Here is a 21,042-nt window from a genome sequence, read left to right as displayed (position 1 = left end):
GAGGTTGGATGGGGCAGGGATCCCAGAGGGGCCGTCAGGGAACAGAAGAGGTTGGATGAGGCAGGAGTCCCGGGGGTGGGGGGGAGGCCACAACCCCGTTCCCTAACCGGCCCTCCATACAATTTATGAAACCCGATTTAGCCCTCCTGGTGGTTGTTTTTTTTCCCCTCCGCCGGCGGGACTCCCGTCCCCGCCATGTGTCCTGATATTTTCTTCATCCCATCTGATCACCCTAGCCCCTGCCATCTGATCACCCTAGCCACACAGCCAAGCTAATTCCCCAGCACACCTGACCAAAGTAACGAGGCAGTGTGGCTCCCCACAGCCCCAGAGGGGGATGAGCCCCCGCCAAACTCCTTTCCTCCATCTTTCAAGAAAAACCCATAACATAATATTGTAAAGCAACCTTACAGGGAACAGTCTATAAGGCTCCACTCCCATTCTTCCTCTGCCCTTACCCCTAGACCAGAGAGTGAGGAGCCTGAGTCTGCTCCAGCTCCTACTGCTTCTGATTTGTCTTTCCTACACAGAAAGGAGTTTCTGCTCCTTTTTTCAGTGTTGCACTGACTCCTGCAAGTTTCTCTGCCTATGATCCGATCTCATCTTTCATCTGCCCATAGGGAAATTCAACTTTCAGTTGCGCAGTTGAGCACTTTGATAGGTATTGTAACTCTAAGGCCTCAGGTTAATTAGGCACCCCTGTTGCACCTCCCAGACTCGTTATCTATGAAATGTAATGTTTCATGGCTGATATAAGTAAAATCTAAAAGGAGTTGTTATATTGGTTCTTCTCTGGAATGACAGAAGCTCACAGAGTTCAATGTTTTGTAAACTTGAACTATTTGGGCTTTCAAAACTAGGTTGAGTTCACGCAGCTGTGATTTAAATCCATGTTTATTTTTCTAGGATGTTAAAAGTCAGGGGTTATCTGCTGTTTTTATAATTTCCTGGTTTAGTGAGAACATTTTGTTAAGCAGTACGAACATAGTTGAACTTTTAATGGGTTGTCATAATGAGTTTGTACTTCTCATTGCACTTGTGGAAATTATAGTGAAGAAGCAGGATATAAGTAGTTAAACTTGATATTAAAATGCATATAAGCAAATGAGATGGCAATTTCCAATATAATGTTAATAGGAAAGAAACAGAACAACATGGTTATAAGGAGAGCACTTTTTTTTGAACCAAAGGATTATGATGATAGCTTCATCCTTTATGAACAGTAAACTAAGGAATACCAGGGGAAAGATGCCAAGTAATTTTTATTGTTAGTTACTGACTTTCTTGCTGGGTCAGAGACTCTGTGTTAAAGATTCTATCATGTAATAAAATGTAATATTTTATTTTAAAAAACTATAATTTTGTCTTTAAAATACTGTAAAAATGATAAAGCCTACTGTAAAAACCCAGTCTCTCAAATGTACACGCCAGCAGCAGCTGTTGAGAGAGAGCCCAGAATCAGCAAGATATTAAGTCGCTGTGCCCAGAACTGGCTCCACTAAACATGCGGGAAATGGAATCATTGAGCTGGCTCAAACCACTTATGTTGTCCATATGGTACATCTAGGGGATACTAGCAGATTCTACTCCATTTCTGCAGTAATAATGGGAATGACAATAAGAACCTGCTGAGGTTTGCTTTACCATTTCAAATACTAACTTTTGTATGGAAAATTAAACTATTTAATCAAGGAGTAAAAAAAAGGTTCGTTACAGTTTCTTGCACCTTTATCTGAAGGACCTGCGGCTGGCTATTGTCAGGGACAGGATACTGGTCTTGATAGATCATTAATCGGAATCATAAGGGCAGCACCTAAGTCCTAAATACTGTTCAAGGTTTGGTTACCAGCAATGTTAAAATTTGAAGAGAAAGTATTTTACCACATGCAGTGTCTGTATTTGATTAGGTGAAACCTTCATTTGCATAATAGGAAGATTTTATAGAAGATTTCCTAAATCTGCTGAATTTTGTTCAAATAATTCATTTGTCCTTTAACTAAACTTGGGCAATTGGCAGTCTAAAGAATTAATTTTTTCCTGTACTATGTCAAACATCACATTTTTTTTAATGCTCACCCAAAAATTGACAGAGCATTAAAGATGCAGCCTTCTGTTACCCTACCAGACTACTAACTAGGGGAATAAAGTATTTTCAATAACACCTCTAAAGCTCCCAGAACAAAATCCACAAATAATGCCATTTGTTTGACAGCCAGCAACATGGTCAAGGTGGTAAACTTACATAAATCCTTTTGTCTAAAGTTTTCTATGCTTATTCACTTCCCAAAGACAGTGCAAAATATATTCAGCCATTTTTTAATTTGAGGGGCTAAACCCCTCACTTTCCCAGTACTGTATAATTAAACCATATCTTTCCCCCACCACCACCACCCTTTTCTTCTCTTCACTGCAAATGCACACAAATTACCCAACAATGAGTGGACATTGAAACTTGCAATTTGTTGTGTACCTGAGGAGTAAGTTCATGGCCAGATTTGGAAAAATTGCTTGGATAGTAGTAAAGTTATGCTGCCTGCCCTTAAGGCTATATTAACTTTTTCCAGCTAATTTCCATAAGGCCAGAGGGAGAGAACCTTTCCCCATCCTAAGCCCTGCGCCCACCCCACTCACTCTTCCCCTGGCTTTCTTCCTCCTCCCCAGCTCTCTCCTCTCTTCCACATAGACCCAGGACTGGATGAAGAGCATCTCCATAAGGAGGATGTGTGCTGCAGAAGCTTTGAGTCTACTTTCCAAATAGCAAAGAGAAGCTCTCTATGACCCCTTCTCCTGCAGATTGGGATGGAGAAGAAAGAGTAACTCTCAGTGTTTTGGGCCAAATTCATCTTTGGTTAACTCTGCTGAACGAATGGAGTCACTACCACTTGGTGTATTAACATAAAGGAAGATGTACCAGGGATATATTTGGCCCACTGACTAGAAAAGAGTGTCTTTGGAGGCTAAGCCAGAACACATCTTTTCAGTATTGCCACTGTCAAATCATAATGCCCAGTTCCATTGATTACCCACTGACACAATGTCATTGGCACTCCTGTGTAATCCTAAAGTGAAGTCTGGTTTGAAACAGAAAAGTTGCTGAAAGGTTGACCACATATCACACAATTCACTCAACCCAAACGCGTTTGATTAGATAAGTGTGTTTCCGCAAATTAAAGTGATTTAAACCAACGCAAAGCCCTACAAGTTCTACCTAACTTGTTTTATGATTGATACACAGAGGGGAGCATTGACATGTTAAATGTTTCCTAAGGGACCCCCCTCAAAAAAAATCCATTCATTGCAGCCTGTAATCGTTTTGATTCATGATTCACTATGATTCACCCTGACAACTGCTTAAAAATCCATGGCAAACTCTGCACTGATGTTGGAAAGAAATAGAAAAAAAAAAATACGTAGGTAATAAACTGCCACTAGGGCATTGCCATATTTTTAACAACCGCAATGAGAGTTGTCTTTTTACATTTAATGCACATGCATATGCTTAAGAGAAACATCTTTGTATATTGTCTGAGTTGCTTTTAAACATAATGGTTAAACTACACTGGAACATATCAATAGAATACCTACATTAATTAGCTGTGACTCTTCTCTTTTCCTCTGCTTTGAATGGGTTTCCCAAAGCCTGGGCCTCACCATGTGTAATTTGATATGAAACTAAAGGAAAACAAATATTTTACTAAGCAGAGAAGGGGGGAATGTGAACATAAAGCTCTTGTTATTTCTCTTTTCTTTGCAATATGATATTTGAGAATAAAAATCCAGGTATAGCGATCCAGTCAGTTGAACAATAATCCTTACTGTGCCTTTGAGCTCTGATCAGTAACTCGGTAGAATTTTAAACAAATCTTGAATGTGAAGCCAGGCCATCAGGTTATTTGTCTCAGAAAGCTCTATGTGCTCTTGTTTTGCTACAGCTGTCTTCTGACTTTCTATTTTTACACAGGGAAGCTGTGTTCAGCATATTTTTCCTGCAGTGTATTTATGTAGCATCTTTGCTGCAAAATATCAGAGTGCTTTGTAATGGCAAAAGTTTGTGATAGCATGTACCGTCACACAGAGAAAAAGGGGAGGATGCAAGAATGAAGAATGATTGTGTCTACACGTTTTCTGACACAAGGAGTTTTGAAGCAAAATTGTGAAGGGGGAAAATTGCAGAGTGGCTTGTTGGGAGGAAATGCAAGTGCCATCTTCCAACAGGTGGAGGCAACACAAATGAAAAAGTGATGCTCATCATAGCTGAGCAGTGGGCATAAAATTTGGAAGTGTTGAGGGCTAGTGCGTGGAACTGAGGTCAGAGAGTTAGGTGGAGGAAGTTGGGACAAGATCCTGAAAATAGTTTCTCCTCTCCCCCACCCCAGAATAAAGAAATAAAATAGCCAAATTTTTCTGAAAACGCCCTTTTAAAAATAATAATCACAGAGATTTTGAATTAGGAGATGTTCTCTGTGCTGTCTTCAAGTATTTTATTGTCATAAGAATACACAGGCATAGAATGCCCATTGTACTTATAAATGGAGAGAGAATCTTGTTGGAGAACTCTTGTTTTACTGATGCAGAATTAAACACCTAAGTGTGGTCCGGAGTGTGTGTAGCATTATATCTGGCCTATTTCCATTGTGTGCAGCCACCATAAAATACATTTTAACTTTTTAATAAATATAGAAAAAGATCAGAATCAGTTAAAGTATTTACACTTAGAAAATTAATCTTTTTTTAACACTTTCTTGTTACCTTTCCCATTGGTTTTATCAAGGCCTTTAAAAGGAAAAGTTATTTCTCATAGTGTTCCAGGTGGTATTAAAGACTATGTTAAATTCCCTTATTGGAGAAATGAGACAGTTAGTTATAATGGTAGCTCTTGGTGTGGGGGGGTAGTTTTTGAAGTCCAGTTCTGAGGGGGAAGTGTCTTCATTTTGAGGGATGTGTTTTGTTTTGTTTTTAAATTAAAAACAAGATGAAGGTGCACAGGGCAGCAAGAAAGGAACAGCAAAAGATAAAATTGAAGCTTCTATGCATCTTTCTTACTTGCATGTTGGCTTGGAAAATTACAGGTATGATATCTTGTTAGCCACCTTGAACCCTGGCAAACTGACGAGACTGGCAGGTCGTTTTTTTCAGTTTGTCATTCTTGGATCACAGGAATGCTCCAAGGATAAACATGTCCTATCTGGTTAAGATGGGCTCTTATTAGTCAGAAGGCAAAAAGGGAAAAATAAGAAAGAAGAAGAAGAATTAAGCTGGGGAAAGAAAGCAATATTCTATGGAGGGGTAACAGCAGTAACCTGACCTAATAGAGGTAGTGATGTCACATGATTCCCTCTCCTTTCCTACTTTAGTTAGGACACTTCAAGATCTAGAGAACAATGTGATGGTAAATCTTTCTAGAGGAAGGAGGGGAGCCCTGGATTCAATTTCCTGCTTTGCAATAGACTTCCTGTGTGACCTTGAAGGCAAGTCCCTTAGTGCCAAATTTTGAAAGATAGTTAGGTGTTGAGTGGGATTTTCAAAACTGCCGAATCAGTTAGTTAATTTCAATGGGAGTTAAGTGCTTAACCTGTGTAGGTGCTTTTGGAAATTCTACTAGGTGTGTATCTATACTGCATCTATAAATAATAATGTAAGAATGGCCATACTAGGTGAGACCAATAGTCCATCAAGCCCAGTATCCTCTCTTCCGACTGTAGCCAATGCCAGATGCTTCAGAGGGAATTAACAGAACAGGGTAATTATCAAGTGATCCATTCCCAGCATCTGACAGTCAGAGGTTTAGGGGGACACAGAGCATGGGGGTATGTTCCTGACCATCTTGGCTGATAGTCATTCATGGACCTGTTTTGCTTGAACTTACCAGATACTTTTTTGAACCCAGTTATACTTTTGGTGTTCACAGCATTCCCTGGCAACAAGTTCCACAGGTTGATTATGCACTATGTAAAGAAGTATTTAATTTCATTGTGTGACCCTTGGCTCTTGTACTAATGTGAAGAGGTAAATAACATTTCCCTATTTACTTTCTGCACACAATTCTTGATTTTATAGACCTCTTTCATATCTCCCCTTAGTCATCTCTTTTCTAAGATGAACAGGCCCAGTCTTTTTAATCTCTGCTCATATGGAAGCTGTTCTATATCCCTAATAATTTTTGCTGCCCTTCTCTGTACCTTTTCCAATTCTAATATATCTTTTTCAGGAGGGGTTGATGAGAATTGCATGCAATATTTAAGGTATGAGATGTGTACCATAGATTTCTATAGTGACATTTTTTTTTCTTGCTATCTCTTTTCCTAATGGTTCCTAACATTCTTCCAATGCACACTGAGTAGATGTTTTCAGAGAATTATCCATGATAATGCCAAGATCTCATTCTTGAGTGATGACAGCTAATTTAAACCCCAGCATTCTGTATGTATAGCTGGGATTATTTTTTCCAATATGCTTTACTTTGCACTTATCAGTGTTGAATTTCGTTTGCTATTTTGTTGCCCAGTCACCCAGTTTAGTGAGATCCCTTTGTATCTCTTCACAGTCACCTTACTTTGCTTAAGAACCTTTGGTTTGGAGCCTTCTCAAAGGCTTTCTGAACGTCCAAGTACACTGTATCACACATCTGCATGCCCAACGAATTCTAATAGAGGGGTGAGTCATGATTTCCATTTACAAAAGTCATGTTGACTCTTCCCCAACATACAATGTTCACCTAAGTGTCTGGTAATTCTGTTTACTACTGTAGTTTCAACCAATTTGCCTAGCATTGAAGTTAGGCTTAATGGCCTGTGATTGCCACAGTTACCTCTGGAGCCTTGTTTAAAAATTGGTGTTACATTAGCTATTCTCGAGTCATCTGGTGCAGAGGCTGATTTGAGTTATAGGTTAGGTACAAATGACCTGGGGCAGGAGTCTGGGGTCTGGGAGGGCGTTAGGATGTAGGAGAGGGTTCTGACCTAGGGCTGAGAGTTCGAGGTCCGGACTCTGGCCGGGCAGCACTTACCGCAGGTGGCTTCCGTTCAGCAGGGCTCAGGCAGGCTCCCTGCCAGGCCTGGCTCCGCACTGCTCCCAGAAGTGGCCGGCATGTCCAACCCCTAGGTAGAGGGGCCAGGGGGCTCTGCGTGGTTTGTGCTACCCATGCCTGCAGGCAACACCCCCACAGCTCCCATTGGTCATGGCTCCCGGCCAGTGGGAGCTGGGAAGCCGGCATCAGGGGCAGCACACAGAGCTTCCCTGATTACCCCTGCTCCCAGGGTCTGCAGGGACATGCTGGTCACTTCCAGGAGCTGGAACGGCCTGGCAGCCCTAGCTTTCCCCCTCAGCAGGGCTTGCAACTCCAGCCCCTGGTTGGGGGTGCTGAGGCTTGGAGCTTTTGGCCCACGGCACTGAGACTTGCTGCAGGCCAGATGAAATGAAGCAGCAGGCTGGATCCAGCCCGCGGGCTGTTGCTTCCCCACCCCTGGGTTAAAAGTATACAAAATTGTAAGTGTCTCCCCCACAGCTTAGTGTTATCCGTGAACTTACTGAGAGTGCAATCCATCCCAACATCCAGATCATTAATGAAGATGTTGCACAAAACCAGCCCCAGGACCGACCCCTGGGGGACTCCGCTTGATACCAGCTGCCAACTAGACATTGAGCCATTGGTCACTACCCGTTGAGCCCGATGATCTAGCCAGCTTTCTGTCCACATTATAGTCCATTTATCCAATCCATACTTTTTTAAATAGTCCTTAACCTGTTCTTTAACCACTGAGGACTGCTCACTTTCTCCCTATACTGTGCTGCTCAGTGCAGCAGTCCGGGAGCTGTCCTTGTCTGAAGATCAAGGCAAAAAAAGCATTGAGTACTTCAGCTTTTTCCACATCATCTGTCACTAGGTTGCCTCCCCAATTCAATAAGGGTCCCACACTTTTTCCCTGACCACCACCTTATTGCTAACATACCTGTAGAAACCCTACTTGTTACCCGTCAGATCCCTTGCTAGCTGCAACTCCAGTTGTGCTTTGGCCTTCCTGATTACACCCTGGCATGCTCAAGCAATATTTATATACTCCTGCCTAGTCATCTGTCCAAGCATCCACTTCTTGTAAGTTTCCTTTTTGTGTTTAAGTTCACCAAAGATTTCTCTGTTAAGCCAAGCTGGTCACTTGCCATATTTGCTATTCTTTCTGCACAGTGGGATCATTTGTTCCTGCGCCCTCAATAAGTCGTCTTTAAAATACAGCCAGCTCTCCTGGACTCCTTTCCCCATCATATTAGACTCCCAGGGGTGTCATAAACAGATAGCTAAGGGTTAATATCTCTTTCACCTGAAAAAAAAAGTAACCTGAAGCACCTAACCAGAGGACCAATCAGGAAACAGGATTTTTTCAACTTTGGGTGGAGGGAAGTTTGTGTCTGAGTTCTTTGTCTTCTGCCTGACTCTCTCTCAGCTATGAGAAGGATTTTTCTATTTCCTGCTTTCTAATCTTCTGTTTCCCAGTTGTAAGTACAAAGAGATCAGATAGTGAGTTATATGGTTTTTTTTCTTTTGTATTTACATGTCTATAGTTGCTGGAGTGCTTTAAATTGTATTCTTTTTTAATAAGGCTGTTTATTCAATATTCTTTTAAGCAATTGACCCTGTATTTGTCACCTTAATACAGAGAGACCATTTTTATATATTTATCTTTCTTTTTATATAAAGCTTTCTTTTTAAGACCTGTTGGAGTTTTTCTTTAGTGGGGAACTCCAGGGAAATTGAGTCTGTACTCACCAGGGAATTGGTGGGAGGAAGAAGTCAGGGGAAAACGTGTGTGTTAGATGTACTAGCCTGACTTTGCATTCCCTCTGGGTGAGGGGGGAAGAGAGATTGACTCTCGGTAATTCTGTTCTCCAGGCTGGGAACGGGGAGGGTGGAATCCCTCTGTTTAGATTCACGGAGGTTGCTTCTGTGTATCTCTCCAGGAACACCTGGAGGGGGGAAGGGAAAAGGTTTATTTCCCTTTGTGAGACTCAAGGGATTTGGGTCTTGGGGTCCCCAGGGAAGGTTTTTGGGGGGACCAGAGTGCCCCAAAACACTCTAATTTTTTGGGTGGTGGCAGCAGTACCAGGTCCAAGCTGGTAACTAAGCTTGGAGGTTTTCATGCTAACCCCCATATTTTGGACGCTAAGGTCCAAATCTGGGACTAGGTTATTGACAAGGGGATCCTGCCCGTCAGTTCTCTGAGGGAGTCAAAGTCTGCTTTTATGAAGTCCAGAGTCTGTATTTCTTCCTTTTGTCATGATTCTGAACTCGACCATCTCATGGTCACTGCTGCCCAGGTTGTCATCCACTTCTACTTCCCCTACTAATTCTTCTCTGTTTGTGAGCAGCAGGTCAAGAGGAGCACGGCCCCTAGTTGGTTTCTCCAACACTCTCCAAAGACTTCCTGGATTGTCTGTGCATTGCTGTCTTGCTCTCCCAGCAGATGTCAGGGTGATTGAAGTCCCCCATGAGAACCAGGGCCTGTGATCTGTAAACTTCTGTTAGCTGTCTGAAGAAAGCCTCATCCACTTCATTCTTGTGGTCTGGTGGTCTATAGCAGATGCCCACCATGACATAACCCTTGTTGCTGTCACCTCTAAACTTAACCCAAAGACACTCAACAGGCTTTTCTCCAGTTTCGTACTGGAGCGCTGAACAATTGTACTACTCTCTTACATATAGTGCAACTCCTCCCCCTTTTCTGCCCTGCCTGTCCTTCCTGAACGGTTTATACTCATCCATCCATGAAAATGCTCCAGTCGTGTGAGTTACCCTCTGTTATTTCAGTCACATCCTAGTTCCTAGTCTGTACCAGGACTTCCAGTTCTTCCTGCTTGTTTCCCAAGCTTCTTGCATTCGTGTACAGGCACCTAAGATAACTAGCTGATTGCTCTGCTTTCTCAGTATGTTGCACCCTTCTTATGTTTCCTCCCAGTAGCCCACTTACCTTAGGGCTTAGGTCTCCATCCCCCGGCAAACCTAGTTCCTCACTTGGTTAGCAAGCCTGCCTCGGAAGATGCTCTTTCCTTTCTTTTGTTAGGTAGATTCCATCTCTTCCTAGCAATCCTTCTTCCTGGATCATCATCCCGTGGTCGAAGAATCCAAAGCCCTCTCTCTGACGCAAGCTGTGTGACCATGCATTTACTTCCACAATTCAATGGTCCCTAGCTGGGCCTTTTCTTTCAATAGGAAGGGTGGACAAGAACACAACTACTGCCTAAAACATCTTTATCCTTCTTCCCAGAGCCACATAGTCTGCAGTGACCTGCTCAAGATAATTCTTGGCAGTATCATTGATGCCCAGATGGAGAAGTAGGAAGGGGTAGCGGTCCGAGGGCTTGCTCAGTCTCAGCACACAGGCCATCATATCCTGAATTCTAGTTCCAGGCAAGCAGCACACTTCTCGAGTTTCCCGGTCTGGATGGCAGATAGATGATTCTGTCACCCTTAGGAGGGAGTCCCTGACCACCATCCCCCATCTCCTCCTCTTGGGATTGGTGGTCATGGAACCCCCATCCCTAGGATAATGCATCCCATGCCTTCTGGTCGATGGGGTCTCCTTCTGATTCCTTCCCTCAGATGACTTTTCCAAACCATTCTCCACCATAGTACCTGTGCTGAGATACTGAAAATTGCTCAAAAGAGCTCAAGATGTATCCTGAGGCTGCTGTAAGTTGCTCTTCAGAACTGGTGCAGTGGCCCAACGATGGCTTAGCTTTCACAGTCTCCAGATGGCTGGCCCTAAGGATCTGGTCCATTATGGCCAAAAGTGTTTCTGTGCCTGCCTTTCTTCTCAGATTGATTTTTCTCTAGCCATCTTTTCTTGGCTTTTTTTAAAGCTCTTTCTTTGTTTTGCTAATTTAAGGACAGCTTCTAACAGGACCTTATGCAGGTGGAGAAAGCATAAAGAGCCTTGTCCTCTAATGCAGTTCCTGGCTTCTCCCTTCCGCCTCGACTCCTCTCTAATATCTTTGTGCTGCTCCGTAAAGCAGAATTGGCACTCCCACTGCACTCTGGAAAATTCCAGAAGGCATTCTGCCACAGCAAGGCAGAGTTCATTCCTGAGGCCTGGTCTACACTTAAAACTTAGTGTACAATGCTCAGGGCTGTGAAAATTTCATGCCATTTGTGGACGTAGTTAGTTGACTTATTCCCCACTGTAGATGCAGCTAAGTTGACCTCGTTGCTACCTCCTGAGAAGCTCAATTTACTACAGAGACAGAAAGACCCCTTCTGTCACTGAAGTAAGTGTCTATGCTACAGTGGCCTAGCTACAGCACTGCATCTGTGCCGCTGTTGCACCTGTAGTCCTGACAAACCCTAAACTTCTGCAGGAGTGGTACATCTCAGCTCTGTCCCTTTCTAAGAGCTGTGTGCGTTTTACACAATGAACTACTTGTAGTTTGTGCATTCTAGTGCTTCATTTTGTTTGATCAGAGAAGCTGTTTCTGAAGAGGCGTGGTCTTAGCTTATGCCTGGACTAAGACCACTGGATCACGCCTCTTCCCATTAGCTTAGTGGTCTTAGTCCAGGCGTAGGAACCAGGATTTTCTGAGACCTTATGCTAGGTCTGACATTGTGACGCTAAGTTTTATTTAACTTCTCTATGCCTCACTTTCCCCATTAGTATAATGGAGACAGTATTTACCTAGGGGTATTGTGGGAATTGATTAATATTTCTATGATGCTTTGAAAATGTGAAGCAATGTATAAGTACTGCTTGTGGTTCTCATTACTGGGTATGAGCAGGAGATGAACCAATTCTTTGTTGCAGGAAAGGGAATACTAATGTGATCTGAACGAAATATTTCTAAATCAGTTGGAGAAAAGACTGTTGTGCACAGAAGGCAGATAACTATATATGAAGAGGATCAAAGGAGTTTTTTGAGATGTTAGGGGCCTTGAGAGCAAAGGGACTGAAAATACTACATTTCCGAAGATATGACATCTGCACAGATGTTATATTTATGCCAATAAAACATGGGCTTCATGTCTGGTTCAGTAATGGAAGGCCTTCATAGTAGAGGCCTGAGGAGGGAAAAAGGGCTGACAGAAATATGGGCATGCTGACCTGAAAGGGTGAAACATAGCTGGTGGTGAGAGAGAAATAGCAAGAATTGAACAGCCTGGAGTGACTGACACAACCAGTGATCTCTAAAGAGGTGAGCATTTCAGTCTGTCTTTGCCTGATAAAATTCCAAGGTTTGCACATATTTAGGTGAAACTGAGTTCATGCTGAGGAGTATTTGAAACTATTTACCCGTTGTTTAATCTGTTTCCTAATATACTGCTTTACTGTTTTTTGCAATCTGTCAAATTTTACACAGTTCTTGGGATAATTTACTAAGGTACATCCCAAGGAGAGCTAAACTATTTCTTAGCCCCTGAGAGATGAGAGAAGTGAGTGGGGAGCACTGAGCCCACATGTGCAGCTTAGGTTCTCTGTCAAAGGCATGGGCCTGGAGTCTAGTCTCCTGTGGTGGTGGTGTTAGTGCTCTGACGCTGGTGAATCCAAAGCGCACAGGAAACATTTGAAGAGATGAGTTTGAGCAGCAAAGTTGAAGGTCATCAGCAATATACTGTGAACAGTTGAATCCTTGATGAGATGTATGTACCATTCTCCAAATGCATTTGACTGCTGCCTTTTTCTATTCGGCGAGATAAAGCAAAAGTTAATAACGGTTCTTCTTTGAGTGCTTGCTCATATCCATTCCAGTTAGGTGTGCGCGTGCTGTGTGCACGTTCATCGGAAGATTTTTACCCTAGCAACACTCGGTGGATCGGCTGGGCGCCCCCTGGAGTGGCGCTGCCATGGCGCCGGATATATACCCCTGCCGACCCAACCGCCCCTCAGTTCCTCCTTACCGCCTGTGTTGGTCGTTGGAACAGTGGAGTGCGGTTTCACTGACCTCCACCTCCCTAGCTATTCATAGTTCTCTAGTTATTTCAGGCGATGGCAACAATCATCCGAGGTCTGCAGAATTTCTCCGACGACCTCAGCTCACACTTGTCTCGGTCTCCTGGGTCACATGGCTGCCTGCACGTTTGTAACCAAACACGCCAGGCTCCGCCTCCGTCCTCTCCAAGTTTGGCTCAACTCGGTATACCACCTGGGCAGGGACCCAATAGACACAATAGTCACCATTCCCCCGAGCACCCTAGGCTCCCTAGAATGGTGGCTAACTCCCTCCCTGGTGTGTGCAGGGATGCCATTCCGTCCGCCCCAACCCTCAATGTCCCTGACAACGGACGCGTCATCTCTCGGCTGGGGTGCTCACCTCGATCACCTTCATACTCAAGGCCTTTGGTCTTCTCAGGAGCTGGCATTACACATAAATGTCCGAGAACTGAGAGCAGTCTGCCAGGTGTTCCAGCAACAGTTGCGAGGCCGTTGTGTTGTCTGTAAACACCGAGACACAATGGCCATGTACTACGTAAACAAACAGGGAGGGACACGGTCCTCCCCCCTTTGTCAGGAGACCATCCAACTCTGGGACTTTTGCATAGCCCGCTTAATAGATCTGGTAGCATCCTTTCTCCCAGGTGTTCGGAACACCCTGGCGGATCGACTCAGTAGGTCTTTCCTGTCTTACGAGTGGTCAATCCGCCCGGACTTTATACATTCTGTTTTCCAGAAGAGGGGATTTCCCCACATAGACCTGTTCGCTTCCCACGAGAACAAGAAATGCCAGATGTTCTGCTCCTTCCAAGATCTCTCCCCGGGATCGATCTCGGACGCTTTCCTGATGCCGTGGAAGAACCAGCTCCTTTATGCCTTCCCATCGTTCCCGCTGGTTCACAAGGTCCTGCTGAAACTCCGCAGGGACAGAACGCGCATCATCATGATCGCTCCAGCATGGCCCAGGCGGCACTGGTACGCCACTTTGCTCGACCTGTCGATAGCCAACTCAATTACCCTGCCACTCCACCCAGACCTCATAACTCAGGACCACAGCAGGCTTCACCACCCAGACCTGCAGGCTCTTCACCTCACGGCGTGGCTGCTGCATGGCTAAACCAGTCAGAGTTACATTGCTCTGAATCAGTATAATAAGTTCTCTTGGGTAGCAGGAAGCCTTCCACCCGGTCGACGTACCTGGCCAAGTGGAAGCGTTTCTCCTGCTGGTGCGAAACACTTAATCTTACTCCCACTGAGGTCTCATTCCCCTCTATTTTGGACGACCTCTGGTCTCTCAAACAGCAGGGCCTAGCAGTATCATCACTGAGGGTACACTTGGCAGCCATCTCTACCTTCCACCCAGGCGAAGGTGGTCGTTCCGTGTTCTCTCAACCTATGGTTTCGAGGTTCCTCAAGGGCTTGGAGCGCTTATACCCTCAAGTATGCCGCCCAACCCTGACCTGGGACCTGAACCTGGTTTTAACCAGACTTATGTCTCCCCCATTCGAGCCGTTAGCAACCTGCTCGCTACTATACCTGTCTTGGAAGACAGCTTTCCTCGTAGCCATTACATCGACCAGACGAATCTCCGAGCTTAGGGATCTTGCGGTGGATCCGCCGTACACTGTGTTACACAAAGACAAGGTGCAGTTGCGACCACACCCGGCTTTCAGCCTTTCATGTTAACCAGGACATCTTTCTCCTGGTCTTCTTACCGAAGCCACACTCAACACGACGGGAGCAAAAATTGCACTCCCTGGACGTCCGTAGAGCGCTCGCATTTTATATTGAGCGGACAAAACCGTTTCGTAAAACGCGCCAACTCTTTGTCGCGGTAGCAGACCGAATGAAAGGCCTACCTGTTTCCTCTCAGACGATCTCATCTTGAGTGACGATGTGCATCCGCACTTGTTATGATTTGGCTCATATTTCCCCAAGCCACATCACCGCTCATTCTACCAGGGCTCAGGCTTCATCTGCCGCCTTCCTGGCTCAGGTACCTATCCAGGAGATATGTCGCGTGGCTACCTGGTCCTCGGTCCACACCTTTGCTTCGCATTATGCTCTGGTTCAACAGTCAAGAGATGATGCAGCCTTTGGCTCAGCAGTTTTGCATTCTGCCACATTTCACTCCGACCCCACCGCCTAGGTAAGGCTTGGGAATCACCTAACTGGAATGGATATGAGCAAGCACTCGAAGAAGAAAAGACGGTTACTCATCTTTGTAACTGTTTTTTTTCGAGATGTGTTGCTCATGTCCATTCCAAAGCCACCCTCCTTCCCCACTGTCAAAGTAGCCGGCAAGAAGGAACTGAGGGGCGGTTGGGTCGGCAGGGATATATATCCGGTGCCATGGCGGCGCCACTCCAGGGGGCGCCCAGCTGACCCACCGAGTGTTGATAGGGTAAAAATTTTCCGGTGAACGTGCACGCGGCGCGCACACACCTAACTGGAATGGATATGAGCAGCACCTTTCGAAGAACAGCAGTTACAAAGATGAGTAACCGTCTTTTCTTTCCGCGCCCCGCCCCCCGCAACCTTTACACTGTGTCCCTTCTATTTCAAAGTGCCCTTTGCCACTAGAGCAAACCTGTCAAATTCATTCTGTTTGAAAGGCCAAATTACACTTTCCATTATACCACTTATTAGATAAATTCCCCATTTAAGATTAATGGAATCAGTTCACACCCCCTGAGCTGTTGTTTCGGGCTGCCTATATCACAGCAGATCACATTCAGAAGGTTATCATTGCAAGCACAAGGGCTAGACATTTTTTATTTTGTTACATATTTATAAAAGCTTGTATTTGCCAGAATCTGAATCTATCATAGGCACTGGATTAATACATCAAGCAGACCAGCGGTCTGACACCTCTAACTAAAGTAGAATAATAAAACAAAAATGTATTTCAGATGGAAAGAGAGTAAAGTTGATGATTAATTTACTAACCTGCAATATTTTTGAAAGAAAAGATGTAATTGGATCCATCTTTAAATCACCTGCTAAAAGGGACCTGTAGTGAATCTTACTATGCTTGTTTCCTTTGTCCCTTATCCTAATATCTCACTCATTTTCAAGCTTTATATTGACTGTATGCTGGAAATGTTGCTGTGAATGAATGTGGAACATTTAACGTCACCAGGCTATCATCCTGACAATACTGTTTTGCTTTCTCCAAAAGCATCAGATGCCTTTGGCCAACATTAGGTCTGTTACATCATTGGAAATCCAGAGTAACTCCATTCAGTAGAGTTAATCTAAATCTTAAACTAGTGTAAGAGCAGATTTTGCTCCCTTGGGGTTGCTTAGACAGTTTTCTTCTGCGTACTTTTTTCTCACACACATCTTGCCATCCTGAGCTACACGAGAGGCAGAAAGATCAGATCTCAGGATCTGAACATATGTTTTAAAAATTCCTGTTTAAGTTCTTGGATGTAGAGAGGAAACATGTTAATTGTTTCCTTTTACAGACCCATAGAGCGTGCAGCATGCAGGCAGAGCACAATCATGTTTGTGTTTGTAGCACACAACTACTCCATTTGTATTTATACCATGGCTATATCTTCTGTATAAGCCTCAATAGCGGTGGAAAACTATGTTTGTGCCGACCCATAAAATTTCCCTTAGTCACACAACCACCCGTGAGGCTCAGTATGCTGGACCATATTGTGTAACTGGTTACAGATGAAACTAAAGTCTTCTGCTGGATTTTGTCCGGCTTACCTCGCAATAAAAAACAGCATGCAGCAGAATGAGGGGGCGGTTTTATTTTGTCACTGTTGAGCTCTTTTCACTGTGCCATGGCCGACTCATTTTCTTTTGTGGCTGCTGCTGTTCCTGTTTTTTCTTATTGTTTCTCCCCCTCCCCCTCCTATCTGACAGGTGTAGAAGATGTTGTAGCAATAATGATTCCTGAGCCTAAAGGAAAAGAGATAGTGAGTCTGCTGGAGAGAAATGTTACTGTGATGATGTATATAACAATTGGAACACGCAACTTGCAGAAATACGTCAGCCGTACCTCAGTGGTGTTTGTCTCCATCTCCTTCATCGTGTTGATGATCATCTCCCTGGCATGGCTGGTCTTCTATTATATCCAGAGATTCCGATATGCAAATGCCAGAGACAGAAACCAGGTGAGGAACATGTGAATGGGCTTTGGGGTTTGTCCTGCATTGCTTTAAATGGCCATTTATCCTCCTAAGAGCATCACCATGTGATTTAAAGTTTAAATAAAATTTTTCTTTTGAGGGAAAAACTAATATGAGGTAGCAAAGGACAAAAAGGGGAATGAGTTGTAGTAAAGGTGCCAGCATCTTTGGGAAATCAAAAGACGTCCAGAAGGGTAGACAATACTCAAGGAAGAGAAACCTATATAAATATGTTCTTTGCGTAGACAGTAGGTAGGAAGCAAGATGTCTAAAAGACATGAGTTTTCATTTCTTCTCACCATCACTACAACTGATGTTAAATAATGAAAAGAGAATTAAATATTTGTGTGCAATTGGCATTTACTTACACATGGTTCAAGAAATAATCAGAAAGATAATACCATATCTAAGGGGAAATATTCCCTTTGTACATTTATCTAAGTGACCTAGAAATGCATATAAATGAATTTAAGCCCTAGTCAAAGGTGACTGCAGAGCAGTAAGTTTGTACACAGAAAAGGGTGTGCTATAACTGAAGAGGAGGAAAAGAGTGAAAAAGTGTTTTAAAATTAAAACACTTTATTCACAAATACTAAAACCTCTCCATAAGGGTCTTTGAATAAAGACATCTATTCCCCTCTCAGGCCATTGACACTGACTGCTGAACATGTAAATGAAGTAATGTTGGTTATTAGTAAATCATTGTTTGCAGGTATGGTATTGAAATGAATGGGATTCCATGTGTAATTACTTGATTGCATGCACAGTTATGGTACCCACATGTATAAACTAGGAACATATTCACTAGTATCCCCAAACTTCTGAAAAACAGACATGTTATGCCTGTATTGAACCCATTGTCTTTGGTGTGCTGTCTAAATTCCAGCGGAGATAATTACATTCTTACTGCCCAAAATTCTGTACTGTATTTTCAGTGGAGAATTTATTCTTTACATTTCTAAGTAGAAGCTGCTCTCCATCCCACAAACCTATCAGTTTTGAACTATAACGCAGATTTTCATTTCAATACACACTTTTCAAGGGTTTTGTGAGGTTACTATGCCCAAAGTAAAAATTCACTTTACGAATTTGATCCACTAAAACTGTCACCATTCTTGGAAACCAAGCATTTGAGGTACTACAAACAGCTCTTGTCCAAAGCTGGGCAAATAATGGATTTTTTGGTTTGCTGGAAGCTGTGAAAAGTTAAAACAAATGTTCATTTTTGGGTCAAACCTAAAATGGCATTTTTTGAAAACTTTCAGTGAATGGAAATATTGGAAAAGCTTCAGATCAAAACATTTTGACATTATAAAAACATTGTCATTCATGATGACAATGGATAGTCATTGAACCAAAGGCAAAATCCACCTATTTCCTATTGTCAGGGAATTTGTTTCTAAGAGCTTGCTTTACCATATTATGCTGGGCATACGCTATATCCCTTTACTGGTTCTTATTTACTGCTGCCATCTTTCAAAAGAGAAGTAAAACTAAGTTTGATCATTTGTGGTCATTAAAGATCTTATGACATTTTGTTTGCAAGATAAGGAGTTGATTATCCTGGGAGCTGTGGTCTAGTGCCTGCTGAAATAATTACCCTCTGCCTAAATAAATTCTCCCTTCAGTTTTAATAGGATACAGTATTCTTCATTTATTTGAGCATAACCTGTAGCCCACAAAACCTTATGCTCAAATAAATTTGTTAGTCTCTAAAGTGCGACAAGTACTCCTGTTCTTTTTGCGAATACAGACTAACACGGCTGCTACTCTGAAACAAAGTATTCTTCATAGTCTGCTGTAAACCATTGTGTGGTGTTTGTAAGATAACTGCCATGTTCCATCTCAGGGGGCGTCATGTCAGAGGTAGGTGAAATATCCCTCCCCATAGCCCACACACTATGTAGCGTCCAAACTCACCCACTTACTGAGCTTTTGTTTCCTTAGCATAGAAATTAACGATAAGATATCAAAGCTTGGCTCAAAACTACTTTCCAGGCTTGACTGCTTCTAATGTTCCTATCTAAGGACTATTCCCTCTGGACAGGGACAGGCCAATCTCCCTTTTATCCAAGTGAGGTAATAAGTCAGCAGAACCCACTTAACCCTTTCCCAACAATCAAATACAGCTAACAGGCTGGAGTTTCAGGCAGGCAGTACCAGCTGATATGCTATGATGATGATAGCAGTACAGCAAAAACATTTTGAAGTAAAGAGAAGAAATACTAATGTTGATACTTGGACAGTGGCATATAGGTTGATTTCTTCTCAGCAACTGCTATGGATATTGATTCAACACAGTACAGGGCCTGCTGGTGCAGAAGTGTGTAGCATGCCTCCAGTCTCAAAAACCTCAAATTGGGTCTGTGATTGCTATTTAATCCTAGGCAGATCAGATAAAGTGAAGTTATTTTAAACTTAGAAGTCAATATCTCTTTAAGGTATAACATAAACAAGGCATGTCAGTGTGTTCGATTGAGGCCCAGAAGCAAAGTTTCCTCAGGCAACTGATTTCTTACTCTCTCATCTCTATTTTACATTCTTGACTATTTTGCCTTTCTTTCTCCAGTTTCTTTCTCCTTCTCTTGACTGGGGGTTTGGACAAGGAATGATGTCACACTCTGTAGCAAGAGAGGGGAGTCCATGCAGTAGCCAAAGCAGTGCCTGTAGCAAGTGAGATGTTGGTCAGCTGAGATAGAAGAGGCTGCAGGTTTTCAAAAATGTGGAAAATCCTGAGGAAGATAGGGAAAGAGAGCACAGATGGGGAGAGAGAGATAAGTTTTGACATCATTGGCACTTGGGCAGAGGAAACCATAGCAACATGCCTGCTTCATTGTTTTTCTCTTTCATGCCTCCTGCGATCATTAATGTAAGGAGTTGACAAAAGAGCACAACTCAGACTTGCCCTTTCTGTGAGGGTTATCTCAGGTTTTCTAATGTTTTATTTTTCTTATCTTTAACATTTTTGTTTGTGGTACAGGGATAGGCTAGCAACACTCCTCTCCTGAGATACTGTGCCTTCTTACGTGTACGATAGAGCAGCAGCTTGTTTTTCTTTGCTTGGGTAGAGTTTACATCTGACTTTTTTGTCGTGGTACTCAAAGGCTTTTCCCATTATAATCATTGTGTGTGTCTGTGTCTTTGTACAAAGATACTGGGCTTACTTGTAGAAAGCCTTGTATATGCAGTAGTGCATACATCAGCAGCCAAGTTTGAGAAGTATGCTTTTTCTATTTGTATTTCATTTAGTCCAATAAAGTACAGCCCCATTTATCCAAAGAGCTAGGGTCACAGCCATAACCTTTTGGATAAATAGTTTCAAATTAAGGGAGAATCAACCAGTTGGCCAGTTTAGAAAAGGCAATATTCCCAGTCCCCCCTCCAGAGTACAATAAAGGCTGGCTTTACAGACTGGCTGGATATCTCTGTAAATGCCAAAAGCTGTGACTGAGATTCATTTAACTAGGGTTTGATAAAACAAATTTCAAGTCTTTTTAAAATCCAGTGCATTTAAACCAGGGGCTGTGCACATTTTCTGTATCACAGAAGATCCTAGACCTACCGAGGCCAACTATCCATGCTAAGATCTTTCATATTTGCTGTTTCTAGAGTTAGCTGCTAACTCACTAGCTAGGCTATCCAAAGCAGCTCAGAACCTCCTCTCTGTGGAAGGAGCCTTTATAATTGGCAATTCAGGCACTGTATAGCAGGACTGGGATGAAGCAACTGACCATTAAGTTGAAGGATGTGACATTACCCTCTAAGTATGAAGGTTGTGATGTTGTAGGAAGAGAGCGTTTCTGAATTGCTTTGCTTGATTGCACCAACCCACTATCCGAGTTGGTCCTCTCCCCCGTGCCTTACCTTCCCCACAGATCCACCTGCACTAAATCCTCTTTCCATTGCACTAGATCTTCACTCCCTGACAGATGTGCTCCACCTCATGTCTACTTCTCAAGAGTCTCCCCTTTCCTTTCATTGTG

The 21,042-nt window shown here is 43.2% G+C and overlaps 1 protein-coding gene across 1 annotated transcript in view; it reads left to right on the top strand.

Annotated features, from left to right (window-relative positions):
* The window catches only part of RNF150 (ring finger protein 150), a 222,781-nt gene that overhangs the window by 129,029 nt on the left and 72,710 nt on the right, over window positions 1-21,042 (top strand). Inside the window, exon 2 of the mRNA XM_050946554.1 lies at window positions 16,794-17,044. Within this exon, the coding sequence (XP_050802511.1) occupies window positions 16,794-17,044 (251 nt within the window). The remainder of the gene's footprint in view (window positions 1-16,793; window positions 17,045-21,042) is intronic.

Source organism: Gopherus flavomarginatus, chromosome 3 (assembly GCF_025201925.1).
Source record: "Gopherus flavomarginatus isolate rGopFla2 chromosome 3, rGopFla2.mat.asm, whole genome shotgun sequence".
Lineage (NCBI taxonomy): Eukaryota > Metazoa > Chordata > Testudines > Testudinidae > Gopherus > Gopherus flavomarginatus.
Note: the sequence above shows the minus strand (reverse complement) of the source record. Positions and strands in the feature narration are given on the sequence as shown.